General features: G+C 34.6%; 1 protein-coding gene across 1 annotated transcript in view; it reads right to left on the reverse strand.

The window, feature by feature from the left end:
* Nucleotides 1-26,376, reverse strand: part of MALRD1 (MAM and LDL receptor class A domain containing 1) — an 807,963-nt gene that overhangs the window by 106,411 nt on the left and 675,176 nt on the right. The window contains exon 37 of the mRNA XM_035022447.1: nt 25,619-25,685. Coding sequence (XP_034878338.1) covers nt 25,619-25,685 — 67 coding nt within the window. The remainder of the gene's footprint in view (nt 1-25,618; nt 25,686-26,376) is intronic.

Consider the following 26,376-nt stretch of genomic DNA (forward strand, 5'->3'; position numbering starts at 1 on the left):
AAAGAAGAAAAGAAAAGAAAGGAAAAAGAAAAGAGAAAGAGAATAAAGCCTGAAGTTAGTAGAGGGAAGGGGATAATACAGATCAGAGCAGAAACAGAAACAAAAAGAGGAAAGATCAATAAAATTAAAAGATAGAGTTTTTTTTCTTTTGAAAAGATAAAGAAATTCAGTAAACCTCTAGCCAGATTCACAGGAGAAAAGAGAGAGGGCCCAAATAAATAAAATAAGAAATGAAAGAGAAGTTACAACTGACACTACATAAATACAAAGGATTATAAGAAACTACTAAAAACAATTACACACCAACAAATTGGAAAGCCTAGAAGAAATGAATAAATTCCTAGAAACAACCTTTCAAGACTGAGTCATGAAAAAAACCAGATAATTGAATAGAGCATTTACAAGTGTTTAAATTGAATCAGTAATTAAAAATAAATAAATAAATAAATTGAATCAGTAATTTAAAAACTCCCAAAAAACAAAGTCCAGGATTAGATGGCCTCACAGGTGAATTCTACCAAACATTTAAAGAAGAGTTAGTACCTACCCTGCTCAAATTATTCCAAAATATTGAAGAAAAAGGAACATTTCCAAACTCATTTTATAGGCCAGCATTACCTTGATACCAAAACCAGTCACAAAAAAAAAAAAAAAAAAATTATAGGCCAGTATTCCTGATGAACATAGTTGCAAAAATCCTCAACAAAATATTAGCAAACCAAAATGCATATTAAAGGAATTACACACCATGATCAAGTGGGATTTATTCCAGTGATGCAAGGATTGTTCAACATCTGCAAATCAGGGGTGCCTGGGTGGCTCTGTCAGTTAAACATCCAACTCTTGATCTCAGCTCAAGTCTTGATCAGAGTTTAAACCCTGCATTGGGTTAGTCAGAGTTTAAACCCTACATTGGGCTCCACACTGGGTGTGTAGCCTACTTAAAAACAAAACAAAACAAAGTAACAAAACATCTGCAAATCAATCAACATGATATACCCCATTAGCAAAATGAAAGGTAAAAATCATATGATCTTAATGCATGCAGAATAAAGTAATGAACAAAATTCAACATCCATTTAAGATTAAAAAAAAAAAAAAACTCTCAACAAAGTGGGTATAGAAGGAGCACACCTCAAACAATAACAGCCATATAAGGCAAGCCCACACCTAACATCATACTCAACGTTGAAAAACTGAAACTTGTCCTCTAAGATCAGGAATAAGACAAGGATGCCCATCCTCACCTCTTTCAACACAGTACTGGAAGTCCTAGCCATAGCAATTAGGCAAGCAAAAGAAATAAAAAGCATCCAAAATAGGAAGGAAGAGTAAAACTATTACTATTTGCAGATGACATGATACCATCTATAGAAAACCCTGAAGATTAAAAAAAAAAAAAAATTCAAAAAAAAAACAAAAACAAAAAAGAAAACCCTAAAGACTCTATCTAAAATTCATAATAAATGAATTCAGTAAAGTTGCAGGATACAAATCAATATACAGAAATCAGTTGTATTTCTATACACTTAATAATAAAGTAGCAAAAGAGAAATTCCTTAAGAAAACAACTCCATTTACAGTTGCACAAAAAAGAATAAAATACCTAGGAATAGATTTAACCAAGGAGATAAAAGACCTTTGCCTACCATGAAACACTGATGAAAGAAATTGAACATAAGAAAGATAAATGAAAAGATATACTGTGCTCATGTGTTGAAATAATTAATATTGTTAAAATGTCCACAGTACCAAAAGCAATCTAAGGATTCAATGTAATCCCCATCAAAATACCAGTGATGGTTTTCCCAGAACTAGAACAAAGAATTCTAAAATGTGTATGGAACCACAAAGACCCTGAATAGCCAAACCAATCTTGAGAAAGAGGAACAATGCTGGAGATATCACAGCCTCAGATTTCATAGCCACAGTAATGAAATCAGTATGGTAGTGGCACAAAAGCAGACATCAGTGGAAGCACTGATCAATGGTATAGAACAAAGAGCCCAGAAATAAACTCATAAATATATGGTAAATTAATCTATGACGAAGGAGTCACAAATATGCAGTGGGGAAAAGACAGTCTTTCAATAAGTGGTGCTGGGAAAACTGGACAGCTACATGCAAAATTATGAAATTATTTTCATTACCACTACTTTACAGCATATCCAAAAATAAATTCAAAATGGATTAAAGATTTAAATGTAAGACCTGAAACCACAGAACTCCTGGAAGAAAACATAGACAGTAAGCTGTTTGATATCAGTCTTAGCAATATTTTGAGGGGCCAGTCTCCTCAAGCAAGGGCAATGATAGCAAAAATAAACAGGTTGGATTACATCATACTAAAAAGCTTCTGTACAATGAAGTAAACCATCAACAAAATGAAAAGGCAACTTACTGAATGGGAAGAGTTATTTGCAAATCATACATTTGATGAGGGTTTAATATCCAAAATATATGGAATTTACACAACTTAATTTAAAAAACCAAACTACCTCACCAAAAAATGGGCAGAGGACTGGACATTTTTCCAAAGAAGATATACAGATGACCAAGAGACTCATGAAAAGATGCTGAACATCACTAATTATAAGGGAAATGCAAATCAAAACCATAATAAGCTATCACTTTATACTTGTTAAATTGGTTTTTATCAAAAAGACAAAAAATAACAAGTATTGGTGAGTACGTGGAGAAAAAGGAATCCTTGTGCACTGTTGGTGGGAATGTAAATTGGTGCAGCCTCTACGCAAAACATTATAGAAGTTCCTCAAAAAAATTAAAAATAGAAATGCCATATAATCCAGCAATTCCACTTCTGGGTATTTATCCAAAGAAAATAAAAACACACATTAGAAGAGATATGTGCTGCCTTATGTTCATTGCAGCATTATTTACAATAGCAAGATATTGGCTAAGAAGCAACATAAGTGTTCATTGACAGATGAATGGATAAAGATGTGGTGTTATGTTTGTGTGTGTGTGAGCACACATGCGCACACACACACACAGAGGAATATTACTCAACCATAAAACAGAAATGAAATCTTGCCATTTGTGACCACATGGATGTACCTAGAGGGTATTATGCTAAGTGAAACAAGTCAGACAAACACAAATATGTGATTTCACTTATCTGTGGAATCTAAAAATCGAAACAAATGAACAGAACAGAAACAGACTCACAGATACAGGAAACAAACTGTTGGTTACCAGAGGGGGTAGGGTCTAGGGAGCAAGCAAAATAGGTGAAGGTGAGTAAGAGGTACAGATATCCAGTTATAAAATAAATAAGGCATGGGGTATAATTATACCCCCTTATATACCCCTATATTCCAGCATAAGGAATAAAGTCAATAATACTGTAACAACTTTGTACGGTGACAGAAGCTAACTGACTTATTGTGGGTATCATTTTGTAATGTATAAAAATATCGAATTGGGGTGCCTGGGTGGCTCAGATGGTTAAGCGTCTGCCTTTGGCTCGGGTCATGATCCCAGAGTCCTGGGATCAAGCCCCACATCTGGCTCCTGGCTCAGTGCACAGCTTGCTTCTCCCTCTCCCTCTGCCTCTCCCCCTGCTCAGACTCTCTCTCTCTCTTTCTATCTCTGTGTCTTGAATGAATAAATAAAATCTTTAAAAAAATAATAAAAATAAAAATATAAAATCACTATGATGTACATCTGAAACTGGTAGGATACTGTAGGTCAGTTGTACTTCAGTATAAACTTTGGGATGTTTAAGTCTTATAAGTTTATGATAAACATAACTTTGGGATATTTAAATCTGATAATTTTAGCCTTTTTCTCTTATTTAAGCCTAAATTTTTTTCTTCCTTTGGGACCATTAGTAAAAATTAATGTACAAGATAAATACAGATGGCATTTAGATGATAATATGAGTAGAGAGCAATTCCTAGATGCCTTCTAGTTGGATATGAAAACTATTGTAGCACTATTATTCTGACAATTTCCTTATTATTAGTTTTTTTCTTTTCATTTGAAAAACAAAACAAGGGGCGCCTGGGTGGCTCAGTTGGTAAGCGACTGCCTTCGGCTCAGGTCATGATCCTGGAGTCCCGGGATCGAGTCCCGCATCGGGCTCCCTGCTTGGCAGGGAGTCTGCTTCTCCCTCTGACCCTCCCCCCTCTCATGCTCTCTCTATCTCATTGTCTCTCTCAAATAAATAAATAAAATCTTTAAAAAAAATAATGAAAAACAAAACAAAAAATTATTAAATAATTTCCACATCTCCGCTCTTTTGCTGTGTAATACCATGAATGCAGTTATTTCTAAATTGTATAGAAAGGGGAAAGGAGGAAACTAGATAAGTTCAAGAAATGAAATGAAAGGAACTTTTTAACCACAGAGTAACAGTGACCCAGAGAGATATGGATTAGAATTAGATGCTGTTGGATACCACATTTTCCAAAATAGTATAGTGCTATGAAATTCCACAAAATAATCTGATACAGAACATGGTCAGGGTAGAAAGGGATATTAATAAAAGGTTCAGTGTTCAGTTTCAATTTCTGAAAGACCTCGTTGACATGTATTTATTTAAAAAACTAAAACAGACTTTTTTTTTTTCCCTTCCCCTTTTTCAGGATTGGAGACACCTTTGGATTTGATTAGACTTCAGGGAATACCACCTAAGGAGTAGAACATAAAGAAGCAAAGAAGCAGTACCCCCTGGTGGGCATCATAGTCAATGGGGAGTCACTGCAACAGGTATGCATTGAGGGGAGGGGAGTGACCTGAGCTAATTTCAGCTCAGCTATAGAAATAGACTCTATCTCCACTACCACCCCTCCCGAAAAAAACCCCAAATTCTGATATATTAATACAAAACCACACATTGACTCTTTAAGGCAGTAGCAATTCTGAGGTTTAAGTAATGGTGACTTAAAATACATCTTGTCTTGTTAAGTTAAAAACATTCAAATTATCTATTCTGAAAGTGATACAGTGGTTAGCCTCTGGCCAGAGGCATGCACACTGCAAATATGATAGGAGAAAATACTAATGTTCAACTGTTATACATTCACAATCTCTTACTTTAATTCCCTCTACCAATAAAATAATTTGTATATGTCATTTCTCACACTGATTTTTTGCTAAAAGACTAGAAATATATGCTGATTTCTGTGTGCTAAAGGAATGGAACATTGAGATGTCAGTCACTCCTTCAGGGATCAAAAAACTCTGATTTTTGAAGTGTGATTTTATTTCTATTGATTGACTGGCTGATTGTAGATTTCCCAAAATGTATAGTTTGAGCTAGGGAACAGTTGCTTTAAAGGGTATGAGAACCTCCTTCTATAGTGGGCAGAGTGTTATTTCAAAGGATTCTTGTGGGAATCGAAGAGATGTATCTGTTGAATTTGAACTACTTCATTTCAGCCATTTTCCCAATTAAGACCATTTAAAAATGACTGTATCCTGCCATGGTTCTACAAAAAAATAAACACATTTTCATCCATTTATGTACAACTGAACCCTATTAGGTGATACAATGCATGCTTTTTCTGAAATAAAAGCATTCTCAAGACTAAATTTTTTTCTTTCCTACACATTTTTTTTTTTTTTTTAGGAGAAAAATGTTATATGTTTTGACACTGTATCTGTCTTTATATTTGAACTTCTGGACCATTCCTCACTTCCATTTCCTAACTATTACTTTCTGTTTAGTTGTATGCCTTTGGAGCTCTGAGCTATTCCTTTTCTTTTTTTCTTTTTTTTCCTCAGATAAAGCAGAGTTTAAGAATTTAGTTTTCATGAGGCTTCAATTAAAAAAAAAAAAAAAACACTAGCCTTCCTGTTACTCTGGTCACCCACATGACAAAAAGGAAGTTAAACTGTTTGCTGACATGTCTCTTATGGTTTGAGTCTGAGCTTCCTTCATGAGTAGTCTTGCCAAACACTCGGCTTCCACAGACAATCTTTTGTGGGAGGTGACCTCATTGGAATCTAAGAGCAAAGGCTAAAAAAAAAAAAAAAAGCCATAATAATTAAAAACAAACCCTACTCTGGTGAAGGATTGCTTGGTTCACATTCCTAAAGTAGCTGGAAATATACTTCCTGGATAGTTTAATAGAATAGTAGGTCTCTTCTCTTAAAAACAACTCTTCTTCCAGATATTCAAGTTCCGGCTTATAGTGCCACCATCTTCCAAGTTTTTAGAAAGGGTTTAGGATAATCTTTGATTTTTTCTTCTTCTCCATCATCCCTCACTCATATTCAGTTAATTATTAAGTTCTAACATCTCTTTTCCAAAATTAATCTGCTACTCTCTTACTACAGTGTCACTTTATTTTTAGACTAGCGGTGTGCCTGTAAGTTTTATGGTTAATTTCAGTCTCTCTAAACATTCTCTTCACTTTGTCTCCACTGTTTATCTTGTGCCTTTAACACATTGGACATGTTTTCATAATCCATGGCAAGAAACCAATAAGGAAAAGTGTCCATTGGCACATGATCTTATTCACTGCTTTGTCTAAATTCTTACCTTATTACCATATCCTTGGGCATTCCTTTTGTTGACCGTTAAGGACTAAAAACTTTGCCTTCTCTCCTGAATTCTTTGATCTGTCATGTGGTGCTGTCTTTCTAGTCCCAAGTGGTTCCTTTCTGGGAAAGTGATCTTAAACTTGTTTTGGAGATTGCATCTATCCAGGCATACCAGTACCGACTTAGCCCCAGGTGCCCATCCCATCAAGTGGCTGGTATATGTGTTGATTCATTTGTTATTTCTGTAAAGGGCATGGGACACTAACCTTCCTAAAATGGAATTTTGACAATCTGATTAATGTAGTTATAAGACATCAATGACTCCCCTTTGACTGCGATTCTGGAACCAGGTAGGCCCAATATCCAGTTTTGTCACTCATGAAGTGGCAAGCTATGAACCTCTCTATGACTAAGTTACTTTATCTGATAACAACTGATGAATTGTTTGCAAATATTTCACTTTTGATTTTTGCCTTTGTGTTTATAAGTAAAATTGGTCTATACTTTCTTTGTTCTGTCCTTATCCACTGTTGGTATCAACATTATCCTGTCTCATAAAATGAGTAGGATGGTTTTTCCACTTCCTTTCATATTTCTGAAATAATTGGTACAAAGTATTTATGTTCTATGATTTAGTAAGTAAACTTCATCTCAAAAAATCATCCAATATGGGAGCTTCCTTTGTAATTATTTATTAAGTTAACATATATTTTCTTCAATTTTCTTTTTTTTATATTTTGCATCCTTTCATTATGTGCTTTTCTTGACTAATTTTTACAGATATACTTTTTTTTTTGCTATTTTTCTTACTCTTACGTGTGGTTTTCCATTTCCACTTACAGAGTCCACCTTGACATTTTTTTTTTAAGATTTTATTTATTTATTTGAGAGAGAGCGAGTGGGAGAGAGCATGAGAGGAGAGAGGGTCATAGGGAGAAGCAGACTCCCCGCTGAGCAGGGAGGCAGACGTGAGACTCCATCCAGGGACTCCGGGATCATGACCTGAGCGGAAGGCAGTCGCTTAACCAACTGCGCCACCCAGAGGCACCCCCTTGACATTTTTTTTTAAGTTTTTATTTAAATTCCAGTTAGTTAACATACTATGTAATATTAGTTTCAAGTATACAATATAGTGATTCAGCACTTCCATACAACACCCAGTGCTCATCAGGACAAGTGCACTCCTTAATCCCCATCACCTATTTCCTCCATCCTCCCCACTCACTTCCCCTCTGGTAACTGTCAGTTTGTTCCCTATAGTTGAGTCTATTTCATTGTTTTCCTCTCTCTCTCTCTCTTTTTTCCCCTGCTTTGCTTATTTGTTTTGTTTCTTAAATTCCACATATGAATTTGTCTTTTTCTGATTGCTTATTTCATTTAGCCTAATACTCTCTGCCCACTGATGGATGAATGGATAAACAAAATTATGGTAGGTATATCCATATAGTGGAGTATTATTTAGCCTCAAAAAGGATGGGAATTTGGATGCATACTATAACATGGATGAACCTTGATGCATTTTTATACTAAGTAAAATAAGACAGTCACAGAAGTATAAATACTGCATAATTCCACTTATATAAGTTTAGAGTAGTCAAATTTATAGCAGACAGAAAGTAGAAAGTGGTTGCCAAGGGCTGGGCATAGGGTGGGGAGTTATTATTTAATGGGTAGGGTTTCAGTTATATAAGATAAAAAGTATTCTGGAAATGGATGGTGGTGATGGTTGCACAACAGTGTGAATATACTTAATACTATTTTACACTTAAAAGCTGTAAAATGTACATTTAATGTTATATGTATTTTACTGCAGTAAAAATATTTATATTTATAAATATTGTATAAATATAATATTTCTCAAACAAATCCTAATTTTGGAATGTCTAACTTCTGAAATGAGAAAAGGAATTTAGCACATAAAACTACCCTCTGAACTCTTTCCTTTTTTCAATGCTATTCCTTTCCAGATGTTAGTTCTGAGTTTTTAAAACAAATTTAAAAAACGGGCATTATTTTTAGAGTTAATAGTTCATAAATATATGGAAGAGCTTACCAATTTTTTAATCATCACTGTTTTGTGCATCCTCACTTTCACTTTGGGATAAACATTTCATTTTGCTTAAGTATTTACCAAGGAATTATTTTTTTTATTGGAAAGTCTATGTATAGTAAATATTCCTGATCTCTATGATGGAGAATATTTTTATTTCAGTTTGGCAGGGCATGAAATTCTAATTTGACAATTATGTTCCTTTAGCATTTTCCCTCTGTTACCATCTGGTGTCTACATTCCTAAGAGAGTTCCATGGTCAGTTGAATTAATAAAACTTCAAAAGTACTGTGTATATTTTCTTTTGCTTTAAAAATATTCCCTTTCTCCTGATATTGTGCAACTTTCCTATGCTACATTAAGGTGTGGATTTTAGTTTTTTGTTTTGTTTTGTATGTACATGTGTGTGTAGTATTTTATGTGCTAAATTTAAATTCATTATTTTATTCAAATCAGAAATATTCTCAGTCACTTTATTTTTTCAATATAGCTTTTCTAATATTCTATTTTTCTATGTTTTTAGAAATCATAGTGGCATATATTGAAGCTCATTAATCTGCCCTTTATATGTCTATATATTTTAAATATTCTTTCATATTTTTAAATCTTTTTGTCTTTCTGTTATATTCTGAATCATTTTTAAAATATCTTCTGATTTATTAATTCTCTCTTCAATTGTGTTCAACTTAGATTCTATTTTAAATTTCCACAATTACTTCTTAGTCCAATTTTTTAAAAAATTATAACTGCCTAATTACTTAAAAAAATTCTTTTACATTTTATGGATTGTATTTCTTCCTTTAGATTTTTGAGGATCTTTAACATACCTATTTTAAACATATTTTAAATTGCTTTTTAAAATTTTTATTTCAGTAGGATTATACTTCCTGTTGATTTTGCTTACTGTCTTTTTTATCATTAGAGTTTCTTATTGCCTTGGAGCTTTATTTTGTGAACTCATCCTGAATTGGCATTCTCTCTCATGATTCCCCCCATGGAATGGTTTTAGGTTACTTTTCTTAGGTTGTTCTCCATTGTCCAAGTCTTAGTGTTTCAAGGCTTCAGGGCTGGCATGGTACTACAGAGCTCAAATATGCAGTTCTTACTCCCATCAGTAGCTTGGGCCAAGTACTAGTTGCAGTGCAATCTGTGTTCTTGCTATGAGACAGGCATTCTCCTTCACAAAAGATACAGATCACACCACGATTGCAGTTTTTTCCATCCTGATTTCATGGGTGCAGAATCTTGCTTGCATACCGTTTTATATGTTCTTCCACCAAATTGGAAGTACATCTAGTACCAATTCTTCTACAGGAGTCAGATGTCCAGCCAATTTGTCCTTTCTATAGTCCGTTTTATTTGGCTTTAGCCAGATAAATCTCTGGAATCAAACCCTTCTTACCAAGTTTTTACAGCTTACTTTTTTATGGCCTATTATTTTTTATAGCTGTGCGGTGATATTTGAGGACCCCAGGCTAGTTCGTCCCACTCAAACTGTAGATGAGTTCTATGGAAGAGACTTCTCAGCACCTAGCCATATCCATTCTCTCCTTCTTCCTCACCAGAAGAACCCTGAAAAATGCCCAGCTGAAAAATTATTAAACCTGTACATTGCATAAGCATGGCTTTTGGGATATAATAAAAATAAAACCCATTTTGTCTTCTATGGTCTTTAAATCTACTACATATATAAATTAAAATTCTAATAGGCCTCATGAGTGTCCTGCTCAGTTTAAGTGAGTAAGGTGATGGTCACTGTAAGTGATAAAAGCATCATTTTGGTAATTTAAGTGCTCAATCTTATGTAATAATCAAAACCCCAAACTTAAGGCTGTGTTTCTTCCCTTCTCTTAGGAGGGACCAACTTTAGAATGGTTACCACGTTTCCGGAACACTTGACTTGGCATTTTCTTTCTCCCTCAGCCCCTCCTCTCCCACTGCTTCTGGTCCCTCTGTCACTGGAATCTGGGAAGCAGATAAAGAACATCCTTCCTTGAGTTGCGCTTCCAGTTCTCTGGGCCTAGCAAGTGTGTAAAGAATCTTTGGATTTTTCAGAAGGCTGTTTTGTCCTTTTACTTTGGGGTCCCCTCAACTTCTGGCAAAACCACTCTGGTGAAACATTTTTTGTTTGTTCGTTTGTTTAAAACTACCAGGGTGACATTACTAATTGAGTATAATATTGTCTCCAGGATTTGTGTACTTTTGACCTACTTCTAGGGGAGGCAAGGCCCCAGCTACTGTTCCACTGTCCCCTGCCCACTGTAGGGCAAGAGCCACCACCGCCATGCATCTCCAGATGTCTCACATGCATGACAAATTCTAGTCCTGTGAGCTCTTACAACTATAGGAACTATAGCAGTGCTCTCTGAGAATTCTCTTTGAAGCCAATCTCACTGGGCTGTTCCTTGAGGAACAGGGTGGGACTCAGCATGGCCAAGAAATTTTCATAAATCAACTCCCTCAAAAGTCTTCCCTCAACACTTCTAATAGCCTCAATGTTGCACAAGCTGTCTAAAAATGAGTCTTTTAACTTGATATTCTTATTGATCTTTACCTCTTATTCCAAACTTCCGCTAAATAACTCATCACAGTACATTTCTTAGGAAAAAGAGATATGTGCAGAGATAGTTTTGTGAGATTCTGGTTAAGCTCCCTTTTCCTGTCTGGTTTTGTTTGTTTGTTGTGTTTTTTGTTTGTTTGTTTGTTTGTTTTGAGTTGTCTAGGAAGGGGTTATGATGGAGTACCAGCCCAGACTGCAAACTCAGGAAAAAAGCACAGATTTGGTTTGGGCATTCTTGAACAAGTGAAATAATGTATCTCTAGATTTTTATAAGAAAAATAATTTAACTTTAGGTTTTAATTTCACTATAGCCAGGTATCTTTTACTAGAAGCTGAATGGGCTTTCTAATTGATACGCATACTAAGAGAGAGAGAGGTTCAGAGAATTGCCAAGGTCAATGGGCTGACTGAGACCCCTTTCGATGCCCTAATCTGTGGCCTGAGAGAAAAATGCTAAGGACTGCATCCTTATCTCTGTTCCTTTGTCGGCTTTCTGTTGGGTTTAGCCAATGGAAGACAGAAGCTGGAGCTTGGACAGTAGGAAGAGAGAAAATTTGAGTATGTTTTGTCTGTTTCCTCCAGCTTCTCTGCCTGGGCAGTTGCTGCAGCCTTCCCCAACTACCCTTCCAGCTTGAACCTACTCCCCCTCCCCAAACACACACACAGCTCTCACTGGGAAATGGTTATCCATGATCTACCCCTTGTCCCTCCAATTTAGGCTTTCTACTGCTGCTAGTCTCTTAGAGTCTCAACATCCCTTGTCACTAATTTAATATTGTGATACCATCCTTAAAGTAAGTATTCTTGCAAGTTCTGTTATGTTGTCCATCTGGGGTGAATTATCCCTCCTGTGGGTCCCTGACTAACTCTACTATATAAGTATTAAATATAGTCAAGGCAGAACTTCTAAGTCTAGTCTTCCTTTCCTTATACCGCACAGTATTTCATTAAACTTGATTTTCAATGATTAAGTTTTATATATTGTGATGTTTTACCATAAAAAACAAAGAAACTTGGCAAAATACTTGTCAATATGGATATATATGTGTGCAGTAGGGTGATTTATCCTAGTGAACAATATATTATAAAAATAATATATACCATTTATCAACGTGTATCTTTTTATTTTCATAGCTTTTATTCCCTCAGCATCATAAAATGCACATGTAACCAATAGGAAAATACAATGCATTATAATTTACCTTGTTACATAGAAATTTCTTATAATATCACTTTTAATTCCAACAAAATGGAAAAGAATAATATATGTAAAGCCTCATTTCCTATATTGAAGTCTTTTTTTCAAACTAAACACATTTTTATTCTGATACTCTAACAAGAAAATAGTGTTTTTCAATGTTATCTACAAAGTAAAAAATGCAGTGCTCCCTTCAGCAGCACATATACAAAGTAAAAAATGCAATTATTAGAAGATCTTTATTCCAAAATTAGAGTTCTCTGTATATATTCAGAAAGCATGCCCCCTTTAGTCCTCAACACTGTTAGATGGTAATGACACTAAAATGAAAAGATTTGCTGTAAAGTGATCTTATATGTTTTACTCTGGATCCTCAAGCAGTAAATTCAAAAGGGAATGCATTTCTCTTTGTTCAGTACCAAAATGCATGTTCTCTTTTATCTTTTTCTTGCTGCCCCTGTGACATTTGCTACAATGCATTTGTATGTTCAGTTATTGCCCCACACATAGAGAATGAAAAAGTAAGTAGAAGTTCTATCAACACTATCACTGTAATTTCTAGAAAATTATTTTTCTGTATTGTGTTACATTTTCCAGTTTTTGCATGTACGTCTCTCACAATTCTTTATTTTTATGTACATAGTAAACAGAAGGATAATATGGATCTAGAGATTTATAGATTACATAAAATCTAGCCACTGATCATGAATGGTCATAATTTAATATTAAACTTGAAGACATAAATTCCATTACCTCCTTCTTCCTCCTAGTGAAAATAAAGAAAATAAACTATGTCTATGAAGAAAACTAAGAGCTGCCCTACATCTCAGAGGTATGGATGGACGGCAGATTAAGGCAATGGCAAACATAAACTAGGGCTTTCAGAGGATAAGAAAAGTCCCACGGGGGTTTCAAAATTAAAATGCATTGAACTACTTAGATCCGTCAACATTTCGCTAGTAAGAGAGATAGGTTCAAAACGTTCTACCTCATTTGCTAGATCTTGCTTCTGTAAGGCAGAGATCAGCCACCTAGCAACAGCACAAAAGATTCTACTCTGACATAGTTAAACTCATGCTGGCTGAGCAGGAAGAAAAGCTATGTAGGATCAGGGCAGAGCTGGATGGCCTGCAGTTCCCGTGCCACTAGGGAGCCTGGTTTGGGAAACTGTGAAATTCATTCTGAGGAATGACTTTTTGTCAGCATTCTTCAAGGCTCAGGTCTCTGAGCACCTCCCCTGGGCTGTGCCTCTCCCCTCCCCTTCAAGAGTACGTTGGACACATGCACACAGCACACACGGCAAAGAAAGAAAAGATGTCATCTCCAATCAACTGCTATCTCATTAAAGCTCAGCTGTGCACATGCTAGGAAAATTGATGAAAATTGTGTAGATTAAGGGGAAACATTTTCCTATGCAGCTCTTTTAAGATCAGTGAAGTAGAGAGGTTTTTCAAGTTCCTAATCCTTATAATATAGACAGCTATCTCTTGTTCTCTCTTTTAAAGCAAGTCCTTTGGCATTAGATACTGCCCCAGAAATAACCCACCACTTTTCTTCCAGGAGGAAAGAAATATCTACTTAACAGTCAGGTCATACCAGAGACTTTGGAAAATATCTGGATCACAAATCCCTGTCACCAGTGACCAGTAAACGAAATCTGGGCCATGTCCTTCCTTGCAGAAATGCCCTCCCTGGATGAGTCAACAGGTCATTCAAGAGACACTTACATCAAATTGTCAAAGCAATGCAGTTTTCAGCTGTGAAAACTTATGCCTGGCATGAAAAGTCTAAACACAATTTTACGGTTAAGTGTACAAACACATCACAACACTTTCTTTCTGGGAAAGGGGCAGAGAAGGAAAATTAGGTATTACTGTGCTTTTCATTTTCATGACTCTTTTGGCATATGTGACTGGAGAAGGATCCAGCTTTGGGAGTGAGGCAGGGAGGGAGGTTTAGTGAGAGAGGTTATTTGCTTCATCTTCAATCACATTCCTAGTCTGTCTGGCTTGTTTGGCTCTGCACAAGGCAGAAAGTGTGTAATACTTTCTGACAACAAGGGAAAAAAATCCAAGGGACAGGCACATTTATCTTGGAGACACTGTTAAAAGCAGCCAGTTGGCTCTGCCTTTTACTGTAAGCAATGTTATTATTTTTTCAATACTGTAACTGTTTTAAAGGCCTTTTTAAAAAAATGCATTTCTAAGTTACAGAAACAGTATTTGTTAAAATAAAAATGGAGAAACTAAAATATGAAATTGCCCTATCTCCCAAAGCCAGTTTCCTTCTAGAGAGGTCACTTACAACTCCTAACAATTTGACGTGTACCCTGCTAGACTTGTTTTTCATTTTTTATATACACTCACACTTACACATCTTCTCCCCCCCATAGAATTTTAATATGCATATTATTGTGGAATTTGCATTTTTCACCTAACAATGTAGATACTTTTCTATGTCAGGATTTATATTTTCCATTTTAAAAACTGGTTTTATAAGATCACATTACACTGTTTTGAACTTAAATTTGTTTTCAAAACAGTACTATAAGGGCACCTGGGTAGCACAGTCAGTTAAGCATCTGCTTTTGGCTCAGGGGTCCTGGGATCCAGCCAGGCTTTGGGTTCCCTGCTCAGCGGGGAGTCTGCTTGTCCCTCTCCCTCTGCCCCTCCCCCCACATGTGCGCGCTCTCTCTCTCTCTCCCTCTCAAATAAATAAAATCTTTTTTAAAAAAATGGTACTATAAAATACCAATTTCAGCATGTTTACCTTCATATTTCTTGTTAATATGTCAGTAGGCTAGATTCCTAGGACAGAGGTTGCTGAGTTAAACAGTGTGAATATTAAAATCCTGAATGGGTATTTTCACTTTGTCTTTCCTAGAAGTTTCTTTTCCTAAATGTTGTATATTTTGTTGTATATTTAGTTTCCTAAAATATACAGATTATATTCATATAATCCATGTATAAAAGTGCCAGTGTTTCTACATGCTCACAAATAGTGGATATTACTAATTTTTTTGTCACTTTAATAGGTAAAACTGGGATTTCAAAGGTTTACTTTGCACTTAACCTATTAATGAATGTTGAATTTTTTTCAGATGTGTGTTGAGCATTTATATTCATTCTTCTGTGAATAATCTTTGTCTAGTTGTTTATTACATAATTTTTATTGCTTTGAGGGAACACTATATATAGATAATTAATATAATAATTAATCCTTGTCTATAGTATATACTGTATAGCTTTCTTGTGGCCTGTTATCATGTTATTAAAAAAAGACATCATATATATATACACATATGTGTGTGTATATACATACATATGATGTCTTTCACCATACTGCAGTTTTAATTCTGTTTGAGAACTATCCATGTGATCACATTTTCAAATTTGTTCATCTTTTGTCTTATGGCTGCTAATAAACTTATAAGTGGCTTCCATACTTCAGGATTTAAAACCGGTCTATTATTCTATATTCTCTCTAAAAGTTTTTATAATTTTACCCTGTCCATACCTTTATTAAATCTGGAATTAATTCATTGTGTAAAATGTCAATAATAATTTATATTCTAAATAAATGCCTAACCAATTGTTCTAATACCAGTTATTACTAGTCCAATCCATCCATTCTCATCAACTTGAAATGCTGCCTATTTTATCCTGATTTCACATAGCTACACTAATCTATTTGTAGAATCTTTATGCTTTTGCAATAGCCTATTTGTGTATTTCTGTCCTGGCTCCCCATTATATATTACCAGGACTTTATAGCATACTTTAATACCAAGTACAACAAATATCAATTCTTAATTTTACTTTTAAATATTATATTTATGTTTCCAGGTGGCCGTTAAAATCCACTGGCCTGAAAAACCAACAAAAATCTAGAACACTGAAAATGTTCTTTGGTTGTCATTTGTATAATATTGAATATTGCTAATTCTAGAAAGTAAGTTCATGCATTTCTTTTTCCTAGCTATGTAATCAGGTCCTTGAGCATTCCTCATGTGAGCTCTGCAGTTTTCTGTATATGGGTCTTCAACATGTACTGTTAAATGCAGGCCTGCATATATTATAATAGGCTGTGAATATTTGCAATGATATTTGTGTTTCTTCTTCTTCAATATGTTTAACTCTTACTTCTTTGTGCTTCTTTCTTTGGTTAAAACCTCTTGAGCAAATAGAATAATCCCAGTTGCTAACAGACCATTATTTTTTTTATTCCTGGTTTTAAGAGAAATGCTTTTAGTTGTTTATTTATTTATTTATTTATTTATTTTTTAAGTAGATAGACACGTTTAATTTTTGGCAGAGAGGGACTACATCTTTGGCTTTTCAAATTTCTACTGTGTCATTCAATTTACTCAATTTTAATACCTCTTCTTCTTGGGGACAATTTTGGTAATTTATATTTAACCAGAAAATCAGTTCTTCCATGTGTTGGATTTGAAAAACAGACACCCGCATGGCCTTTCAAGCTTATAGCATAAAAGATATCTAAATGCCCTCCTCTTTAAATTGACTTTTTAAAATTTTGAAATGATTTTCATTTATAAAACATTTAAGTTTATTATGAATATTTGTTAGTCCTTAGTGCTTGAATACTGTGTTTGAAAAAATAACAACAGAGGCCACGATCTTAAATTTTGATGATTTGTTCTGTATTCCACCTCATAAAGAACTATTTTTGGTTGCTATGGAGATGATTTTGATGATGTTAAGTAAGAAATTGGCGAACAGATTACTAATGCTTTCCATTTAGATACAACATTTAAAAAAATGCTCTTAAGTAAATAAAACACATATGAATTATACATTTCAGCAACACAGAAGCCCTTTTCAGTTCACAGCTCCATGGTGGCAGAGGATGTTAGTTTCTTAGTGAATATCCATTTTCCTCTTCCCCCTTAGAAAAAGGTTAAAGTCATTTATTCAAAGTCATGGCATTAGTAAGTGGTGGAGTTTATACCTAAACTCCGGTTTACCTGTTTTTAGATTCATATTCCAGTCTTTTTTTGTACATTGCACACAGGCTATGACTCACATGAATGTGGGTTCAGAGAGAGTTCTAGAGAGGAGGTTCTATACAGGTTGGGACATAAAAGATGAATCTAGAGTTTTTTTTCAAGTAGTCTAGGTGGGAAGGTATAAAATGGGCAAAAAATAATGACATTAATGCCCACAGGAATAAAAGCGCATAGTGTGTTTAAAAAAAGCAGCAAATAGCCAAGTGCAAATAAAGCTTAGTCTAGATTTTCTGTAGGCATTTGATTCATATCTCTACTCATAGAATCTTGCAATCATAGAATCATGAGCCACCTAGTCAAATCTCCAAAGAGGAAACATGCCACAGTGGTTGATAACCTAGGAGTATAGACCTTGGGCAAAAGAATCTGAATTCTACCATTTTCTTTTTTTTTTTTTAAGATTTTATTTATTTATTTGAGAGAGAAAGCACAAGCAGACGGAGTGGCAGAGGGAGAGGGAGATGCAGACTCCCCAACAAGCAGGGAGCCCAACACAGGGCTCCATCTGGGATCGTGACCTGAGCTGAAGGCAGACGCTTAACCAACTGAGCCATCTAGGCACCCTGAAATCCACCATTTTCTTGCTTTTTGTGTCTGGGAAAATTACTTAAGTTCATTCCACTAAATGTCATTTCATTAACTGCTAAATTAGTACATAATCATCTGCCTTATAGGTTTATGTGAAGGCCAAAGACATGTCAAACACTTAAGAGGTTCTGACATGTTATTATCAACAATAACATCCAGACTTTTTCTTAAGATTTTTATTTACTCATTTGAGAGAGAGAGAGAGAGAGAGTGCGAACATGAGCAGGGGGGAGAGGCAGAGGGAGAAGCAGACTCCCTACTGAGCCGGGAGTCTGAGGTGGGGCTCCATCCCAGGACCTGGAGATCACGACCTAAGCCCAAGGCAGACATTTAACCATCTGAGCCACCCAGGTGCCCCTACTATCCAGATTTGTAACATTTGAGTCAAATGAAAGAACTACAGGATAGTTCCAGTAACTCTTCTGTATTTCTTCATTTTCCTTTATGCTGCCCCCCAACACCTTTCTACACCTGGCTAAAGGGACACCCCTTAACTGTTCCATATTCCAGGTATACCCCACTGTGTGGATATGCCATAGTTTATTCAACCACTCTCTTATATGTAGACATTTAGGTTGCTTCCAATATTTTGAAATTATAAGAATGCTACAGTGAGTAACTTTGTTACTCTTTATTCTTATAGTGTTGGAGTTGTACCACCAGTATAAATTCTAGAAGTGGAACTGCTAGGTAAAAAGTATATGGATATATAGTTTTTTTTAGATATTGCCAAAATCACCTCCATAGAAATTATACCAATTTCCATTTCCGCTAGCAAAATGCTTGTTTCTTCACATCCTTACTAATAGAATATGTTGCTCATCAGAGAGGTGAGAAAAAGGATGTTAGTATCATTTAAATTTGCCTTTCTGTTATGAAGTTGAATTTTTTTGATATGTTTGATCATCATTTTATATAATAATTATCAGTTTTTTTAATATGATGTTTGGTCTTTTCCCATATCTTGAAATAGTTCTTTAAGTATTAGGGATATTTCCTTCTTCTGAGATTTATGATATAAGCATTTCCTTTCAGGTTGCCATTTGCCTTCTGATATTGCTTATGGTATTTTTGTATCATACAAAATATTATTTTAAATCAAATTTTTATGTAAATTTATCGGTGTTGTCTTTGATTGCATTTGGGCTTGAGTCATTGAAAAAAGCATTTTCTTACATCCAGAGTATAGAGAAATTTACCATGTATTTCTCTAGTATGTGTATGGTTTCACCTTGCATTCTGCTCCACCTGAAGATTATTTTTATATGTGTATGGTGTGATGCATGGTTCTAATTTTATCTTTTTCCAAATAGCTAACTAGTTGCACTGACATTTCTTGTTAAAAAGTTCATCCTGTCCAGTGATTTGAGATGCCATTTTTATTATTTACTAAATTTTCATATGCACTTGAATATATTTCTAGATGTTCTATTTCATTCACCTGAAATGTCTTTCAAGTGTCTGTACCACATTGCTTTAACAATAAGAGCTTTATTCCATTTATACTAGTCGGGCTCCTCAGCCCCTAATAGCTTATGTTTTTCCGTGTTTAACCAGCCAGTCCCATGTTCATTTTCCATATGAACTTTAATATCTAATTGTTTAACCCCACAGAAAGCTTGTGGGTATTTTTGTTGGAATTGCATTAAATACATAGATTAACATAGGAAGAACTAATATCCTTTCTATTTTGAGCCAGCTCTTCAGAAGAGAAAATATGTTTCTACTTGTTCCAGTCTTTGGGGATTGTTTTTATCATAGAGGTGTGGTTTTATTTTATTAAATTTATTCCTAAATATTTTATCTTTTTTGTTTTTATTGTGAATACGTTTTCTTTTCCTTTTCCCCTCTAGTTTTGTTTGTGTACATACACAGTCGTCTCTGAATGCTAATTTTATCTCCCCCAACCTTACTGAATTGTTTTTAATTTTTTAATAACTTTTTATGATTAATTTCCTAGGGTTCTCCTGAGATACTATTATGATAATTTAACTTCTTTATTAATTTTTTTTTTTTTTTTTGAGACAGAGAATCTCAAGCAGACTCCACCCTGAGCTTGGAGCCCAATGCAGGGCTCAATCCTGTGACTCTGAGATCACAACCTGAACCAAAATCAAGAGTCAGACGCTTAACTGACTGAGCCACCCAGGCCCCTTTATTAATTCTTATGCTTTTTTTTAATTTTATTTTTGGTCAAATTGTATTGCCTACTACCTCTCATTTGATATTAAGTATCAGTGAAGACAGGGGTCATGTGTGCCTTTGTTCCCAATCTTAATGGTAATGTCTCTCATAATTCTCTATCAATAAGATGCTGAGTTTAATAAGGATTTATATCAATTGGATACCAATTCATATTTTCCTTATTGCCTTTTAAAAAAAAATCAGGAATGATAACTGAATTTTGTCAAAGACTTTTTTTGCAACTCTGGAGACAATCACAATGGGTTTCTTTGTTTCTTTGCTTTCAGAAGTCTAATACTAGACTAATTATTTGGTCTTTTTCCCTAGAGGCCATGAGGAGACACATGAGGAGAGTCTTTATATATGTGTGTGTGTGTGTGTGTGTGTGTAGATAGATAATATTAGGCAAAACACCTGTCCCTCCCATTCTTGAAGGAGTATATTTTTCTTCATTTTGAAGTCCCATATTTTTATTAGGATATGTCTTGAATTTCTGGCTTTGTGTCAAATTTCCAGGTAATTTCTGGCCCTTTCATCATGTAAATTCATTCTTCTTTCATTTCTCAAAGTTTTCTTGGATTAGAGTTTTAAATATTAGTTCCATTCCATTGTTTTATTTTCCTCTTTAGGGACTCCAATTATATACATGTTCTTTATCTTCCACTTCAACTACTTTCTCTTTGAATTATGTACTATATCTCCTTTTTGTTCCCTTGGTTATTTTCCGAACTTTGTTCAGAATTCTTTAAAAGATTTAATTTGAATCTATCCTCTCTTGGGAGAATGGTTTTAATTTAGTCTTTCTTTTCTATTTCATTTCCTTCCTGGCTTCAATCAATTCTTATTTAATTCTTATTGTTTTGTTATCCAACTGTACTTAGACTTTAAAATCTCAATTAAGTTTTACTCCCCACCCCCCATGTCCCTAAATTTAACTGAATTAATATTTAATTCAATTTGGAGTCAGGGTCTTGGAGTTCTTTCTTTTTTGCTTCATGTTTCTTTGTTTTTGTTTGTTTTGTTTTGTTTTTGATGGGGAGAAGGAGAGTGTTCATAAGCTGAATTTTATTTTAAACAGTGGCTTTTTATAGACAGAAAATTGCACTTCTCTCTTCATTTCAAACCCAGGGTTGAAGAGTTGAGGTAGTTTATAAGATTCCTAGTTTAAGAGCACCCCCTCCTGTCATTGTAGCAAAGTAGAGTTTCTTTAATGAATATTTTTCTATTTTGGTATCTGTTCTGTACTACAAACTGGAGTGATTTTTGTTTCCAGTATTATGAGCATATCATATTCTCATTCAATACACTGCTTGCTGCCTACAAAGTACCCAATGTCTCCTTTGTGATTGGCAGTTTGGACTATGGTAGGTCATTTGCTCATATCTTAATACATTTTAGGAACATATTTAAAAGTACGTACTTTTCCTTGAAATTTCAGGACTTTACATTTGTATTCATTCATTTATACTTCATTTAGTGTATTATTCAAATAGCTCTTACAATGTCAAGTGTGTGTTTCGGTCCTAGCCATGAAAAGGTGTGTCAAATATGACTCTTATTTTCTAGGACAATGGTCTTCAAAATGTTGCCAACATACTCTGTCTTTAACAGTTAGAAATTCCAGTTGACCATTTTCCTCCTTAAACTGATATTTTGACCCCTTTCTAGCAAATATTTATCCTAATTTAAAACAGTTTATACTTCAAAGCCTTTGATTGTTTTCAATCTTTTCTGCACCAAAAATATGAATATAGTTTTTTTTTTAATTTTCAGTGACTGTAATTGTCCAACAGTTATCCTTATGAAAAAAACTAGTAAAAATTGAAAATAAATTTTGATAGTCATAAAGAATAAAGTTTTAATTGGAAATATATTTCTTCATAGGATAGGACAGGTTTCAATAGGTAGTTTAGTAAAACCAGTACTTGTAAAATAACAGAATGAGGGAAGCAATAGAGGAGCCAAGAAGGAGTGAGGCATTCTCTCTGGTTGGTCTGGGAGAGGCTTCCCAGAAAAATTGCCATGTATATTGGATCTAAAGGATTAAAAGGCATCTTTTGGGCAAGTAAGGTAGAAAAATAAAATTCTAAGTAGAGGGAACAGTGTGTGCAAATCTGAGAGAAAGAGAAGAATATGCCCTGCCCAGGCAACAGGTCTTTTTGGACATGTTAAATCTGTAATGCCCATGAGACACCCAAATGAACTTTTGTGTCTTATTGGCAAATGAATTTAAGAATGTGGAATGTAGTGGGATAGGGTAGCTGTTGATAAATTGTATTCAAAAATCTATAAATTAACCCAAGCTTTGATATTTTTCTGCCTACCTTCACTAACGTACATATCTATGAAATATATAATATATAATTTATATATAATAAATTTATCTATATATATATAATTATATATGCATTAATTTGATACTGTTTCCTATTTCTTTCTTTTAGCCTTGATGAATTGATTTTTTTTTTTCTTTGTAACCTCTTTCCTGCCCTTTGGAATTTATATTACATAGCTCAATCTATTTTTCAAAGAAAGATTGATATATCAAAGTAATATAATAACCAAGCCTCCTTAGGTGAGGAATAATTTCCCTATTTTGGCTCATGATTTGCTTCTTCAGCCCTCAGATATGGTGGTGGTCCTCAAGTAATGGAAAACCATGGTTCGTTCACCTAGTAGTGTTTATGCTTGTGGATAATTATAAACTTCCAACAACCCAAATGACCTTTTTTTTTTTTTTTTTTTTAAGTCTCTCTTCTCTAGGATCACAGGGGAAAACTGAAGGTCCTTTCTCAAGGCACCTTAGATCCCAAGAGAAAACCCAAAGGCTCTGGTGATAGGCCTCCTTTTTGATACCATGAAGTTCTTATATTCACAATGCCCAGCTAAGAGATGGACTTTGGTTCTGTCCTTACCTCTTTGAGTGACAGAGACCTTGAATTCTCACACTTGGGAATGACAGGGGTTTGACATAAAGCCAACATCTTTCCATAGTGCTTTATATTTACTCTAAAACTTTGCATTCTAAAGCCACCCTCGTTTAACCTTAAATCCAAAAAAGAATACCTATGTGACAGATGACCTGGATACAAAATTCCATTGGAAATGAATTTGATACTAAATGCAACTAGAGATAATTTACATTGTTATTTTGCGTTTCAGTAAGATATGTTGTGCTTAAAGAATTGTGCAAGTACAAGTCAAAGGATGGATGTTGCAAGATTATTTGTGAAAGCAAATATTTAAGAAAGAAACTAAACAGCTATTAATAGGAGGTTATTTAAATGACGGACCCTACATTAAATATTGTAGACTACACAGCATAAAAAGGGATGATATAATATTCCGATGGCTAAGCTTTCCTATAGTATCTTCTGTATGTCATATACAGTACCAAGTGTCTCACATGTTAACCCCTTCGAGTCTCACAACTACCCTATGAAGTAGGTGCTATTATCTTCTCCAGTTTGCCAGACAAGGAGCTGGACACATCAGATTGAGAAATTTGCTCAACACTACACAGCTGGCAAGTGATAGAGCTAGAGCCATACGTACCGACATGGAACAACAGCACAATATTTTACAAAGAGAAAAGAAAAAAAAACATAAACAAGGTGCAAAGTGAATGTGTAAAGTATAGTTCATATTTCTGTAAGAAACAAATGTGTGCTTGTGTGTGTACCTGTGTTGGTGAAAGGGAAACCATATTTAGGTGGACAGAAACCATAATAATACAGAGTGGGATTTAGATGTTGGGGTTTCTACTTTTTGCCCGATACACTGCTGTAATGCCTTCTAAAAGTTTATTATAATATACATATGGTTACTTCTGCAGTTCACGGTTTTAAAGTAATTAGAATTTGAATGATGAAAATACCATATTATAATATGAAAAAAACCTCAAGTCATTTTTCACACCTATGTTGAAAGGAACACTAATTCCAAACATTTGTTTATGCTGGTGGTGATCAGTTATTTCACTATTTGAAAAGTATCATTTACATCAAAAATACTATTTTAAAATGTTTGATTAATGAATTTTTTCTACATTTTTCTGCATTGATTTCCTTCCTTTGGTCCCTTTGCCTCTTAATCCTCCCATTGCATCTTCTCCCCCATGTTAGAGTTTTCTCATGTGAGAGAAACGCATTTCAGACGTCACCATCTGTATTTCCATTTTTAAAGTTTATTTAAGTACCAGAGGACATTGCCAAGAACGCAAAACTCTGTTTGCTTAGCTGAGACTAGCTACAGTCCAGAGAACTTTCTTGCCAGCACTAGAGAAGACAAAAATGCAAACCTCCTTACTGTAAATAGCTGACACTAAACAACATTATCCACTCAGCTGACATTCGATAGACATTATTTATGGCATCATTCTCAACTTCTTTCAGGAGACTTTTAGAAATTAATACTATGCATCCTGTCTTTCCATCAACTTAGTTTATGACAAAATTAATTTCCATGGAAACTGGTACAGGGGAAAGTACAATTCTGTTGAGATGTTGTGAAATAAATTATGTAATGAAATAGACAAAACACTTAGAGAAACCCATTAATATTCTCTTTCAACAATGTTAAAACAGTGTCTAAACATATCTCATCATAAAAAATTTTTTGTTGTGTTAATCGGTAGAGATTTTTGCTTTTAAAGGGATAAACAACTTTTCCTAAAATACAAGTGTTGACTCAGAGGGATATAAGTATTTAAACAAATATCAATCAATGTTTTCCAGATACTTCTATGTGCTTTGTTATGACTTGAGTATCAACCTACAATCCATTCTCTAATAAGCAAAGCACTATATCCATTGGTCTGCTAGATTAAAAAGTCATAAACACAAATATAATGGAATATGCATCATTTCCTTTGGAATTTATGAAACTGTTTTGCACAATTCCCTAAAGGGTGAGGGAAAAAATCAAGCAATCTTTGATATGCAATATAAATAATTCCCCAAAGAAATCACAAGGACTGTTTTTGTTTATTTTTGCTTTAAGTATGCAAATGTATTCCTTATCTGTACCTTAACTTTGGCTACTCATAAGCATCCATTGCATAAACTAGAAAAAGGTCTTATTGATGAATTGATTTTATCCTTTGTTGTTAGAAAAGAGAAGTATGAAATGTGAAATAAAAAGGGAATAAGGAAATACAGACACTAAGTTCATCTGAAATAGGATGACACCCATATAAAAAATCTTTTTATAACCTGATATAAATACTAAAAATAAGAACGAATGAGTATTAAAACTATGTCCTATATAATATAAAATGTTAAGACATAAAATCATGTTAAATAATTGCAATCTTTTTTCTAAAATATACTCGCATCTTCCTTTCTCTTACTCAGACAGACAAATGCAAAAAAGGCCATTATCCACTATTTTTGCCTCAGTAACCTCGTGTTCGTTGGTGTATTATATCAGCGTCGAGAAAAATAAGTAAGCTAATGGCAATAACCGTTCAAAGAAAAAGTAGACAATGCTCCTTACCGACACACAGGACCGTTCTTCTCCACTACACAATTCCCACCATTTCTGCAGTAACCAAATGGGCACTCTAAAAAGAAGCATCACAAAACCCACAGTTAATTGTAAATATTATTAGGAAGGAAGAGGACATATTACTGTTAATCACTGCATTAAATCTAGCCACTGAGAGTAAATTGCTTCCCAGTTGCTAAAAGCACAAGAATTCTCCTAGGCTACTCCCCTGTGCCCCACAAATTTATTCAGTGGCCCTTGCTGCCCTTGATGTGTTCATTCTCTTCACATGCCTGAGTGGTTGACCACAAGAGAAGACTTTTTTTCCTCCCCTGGATTAAGTAAAATCTTATTTAGAACATGTCTGCATGACATATTTGTGATTATACTGAAATTTGTTCTTTAATGCAACATTTATTGTCTTCAGTTCCACACAATAGTCACTATCATGACAGACAATGCTTTGCACGGGTGACCTTGTCTTCTTGGTAAAATGTCACTCATGCACGTGCATGTCCTACCTTTGCATCCGTGACAGACATCAGCATAGCTCAAATCGACCTTCATTTCCCTGGCCCTGCTCTCTTGCTGCTTGTATCACTCCCCCCTTCTAGGTTGGCATCAACATTTATTTTCAAAGGTGGTTTGCTTATAGAATAAAAAGAAGCTAGATATTGTCACATAGGTATGACTCTGCAGTGGTTAGTGCCTTTAGCTCTTCAGGGTTCTTTACAGTCTCCTTGGATCCTCACATCCATCCTGATCTA

This window comes from Mirounga leonina, unplaced genomic scaffold (genome assembly GCF_011800145.1).
Source record: "Mirounga leonina isolate KUSES-001 unplaced genomic scaffold, KU_Mleo_1.0 Mir_175, whole genome shotgun sequence".
Lineage (NCBI taxonomy): Eukaryota > Metazoa > Chordata > Mammalia > Carnivora > Phocidae > Mirounga > Mirounga leonina.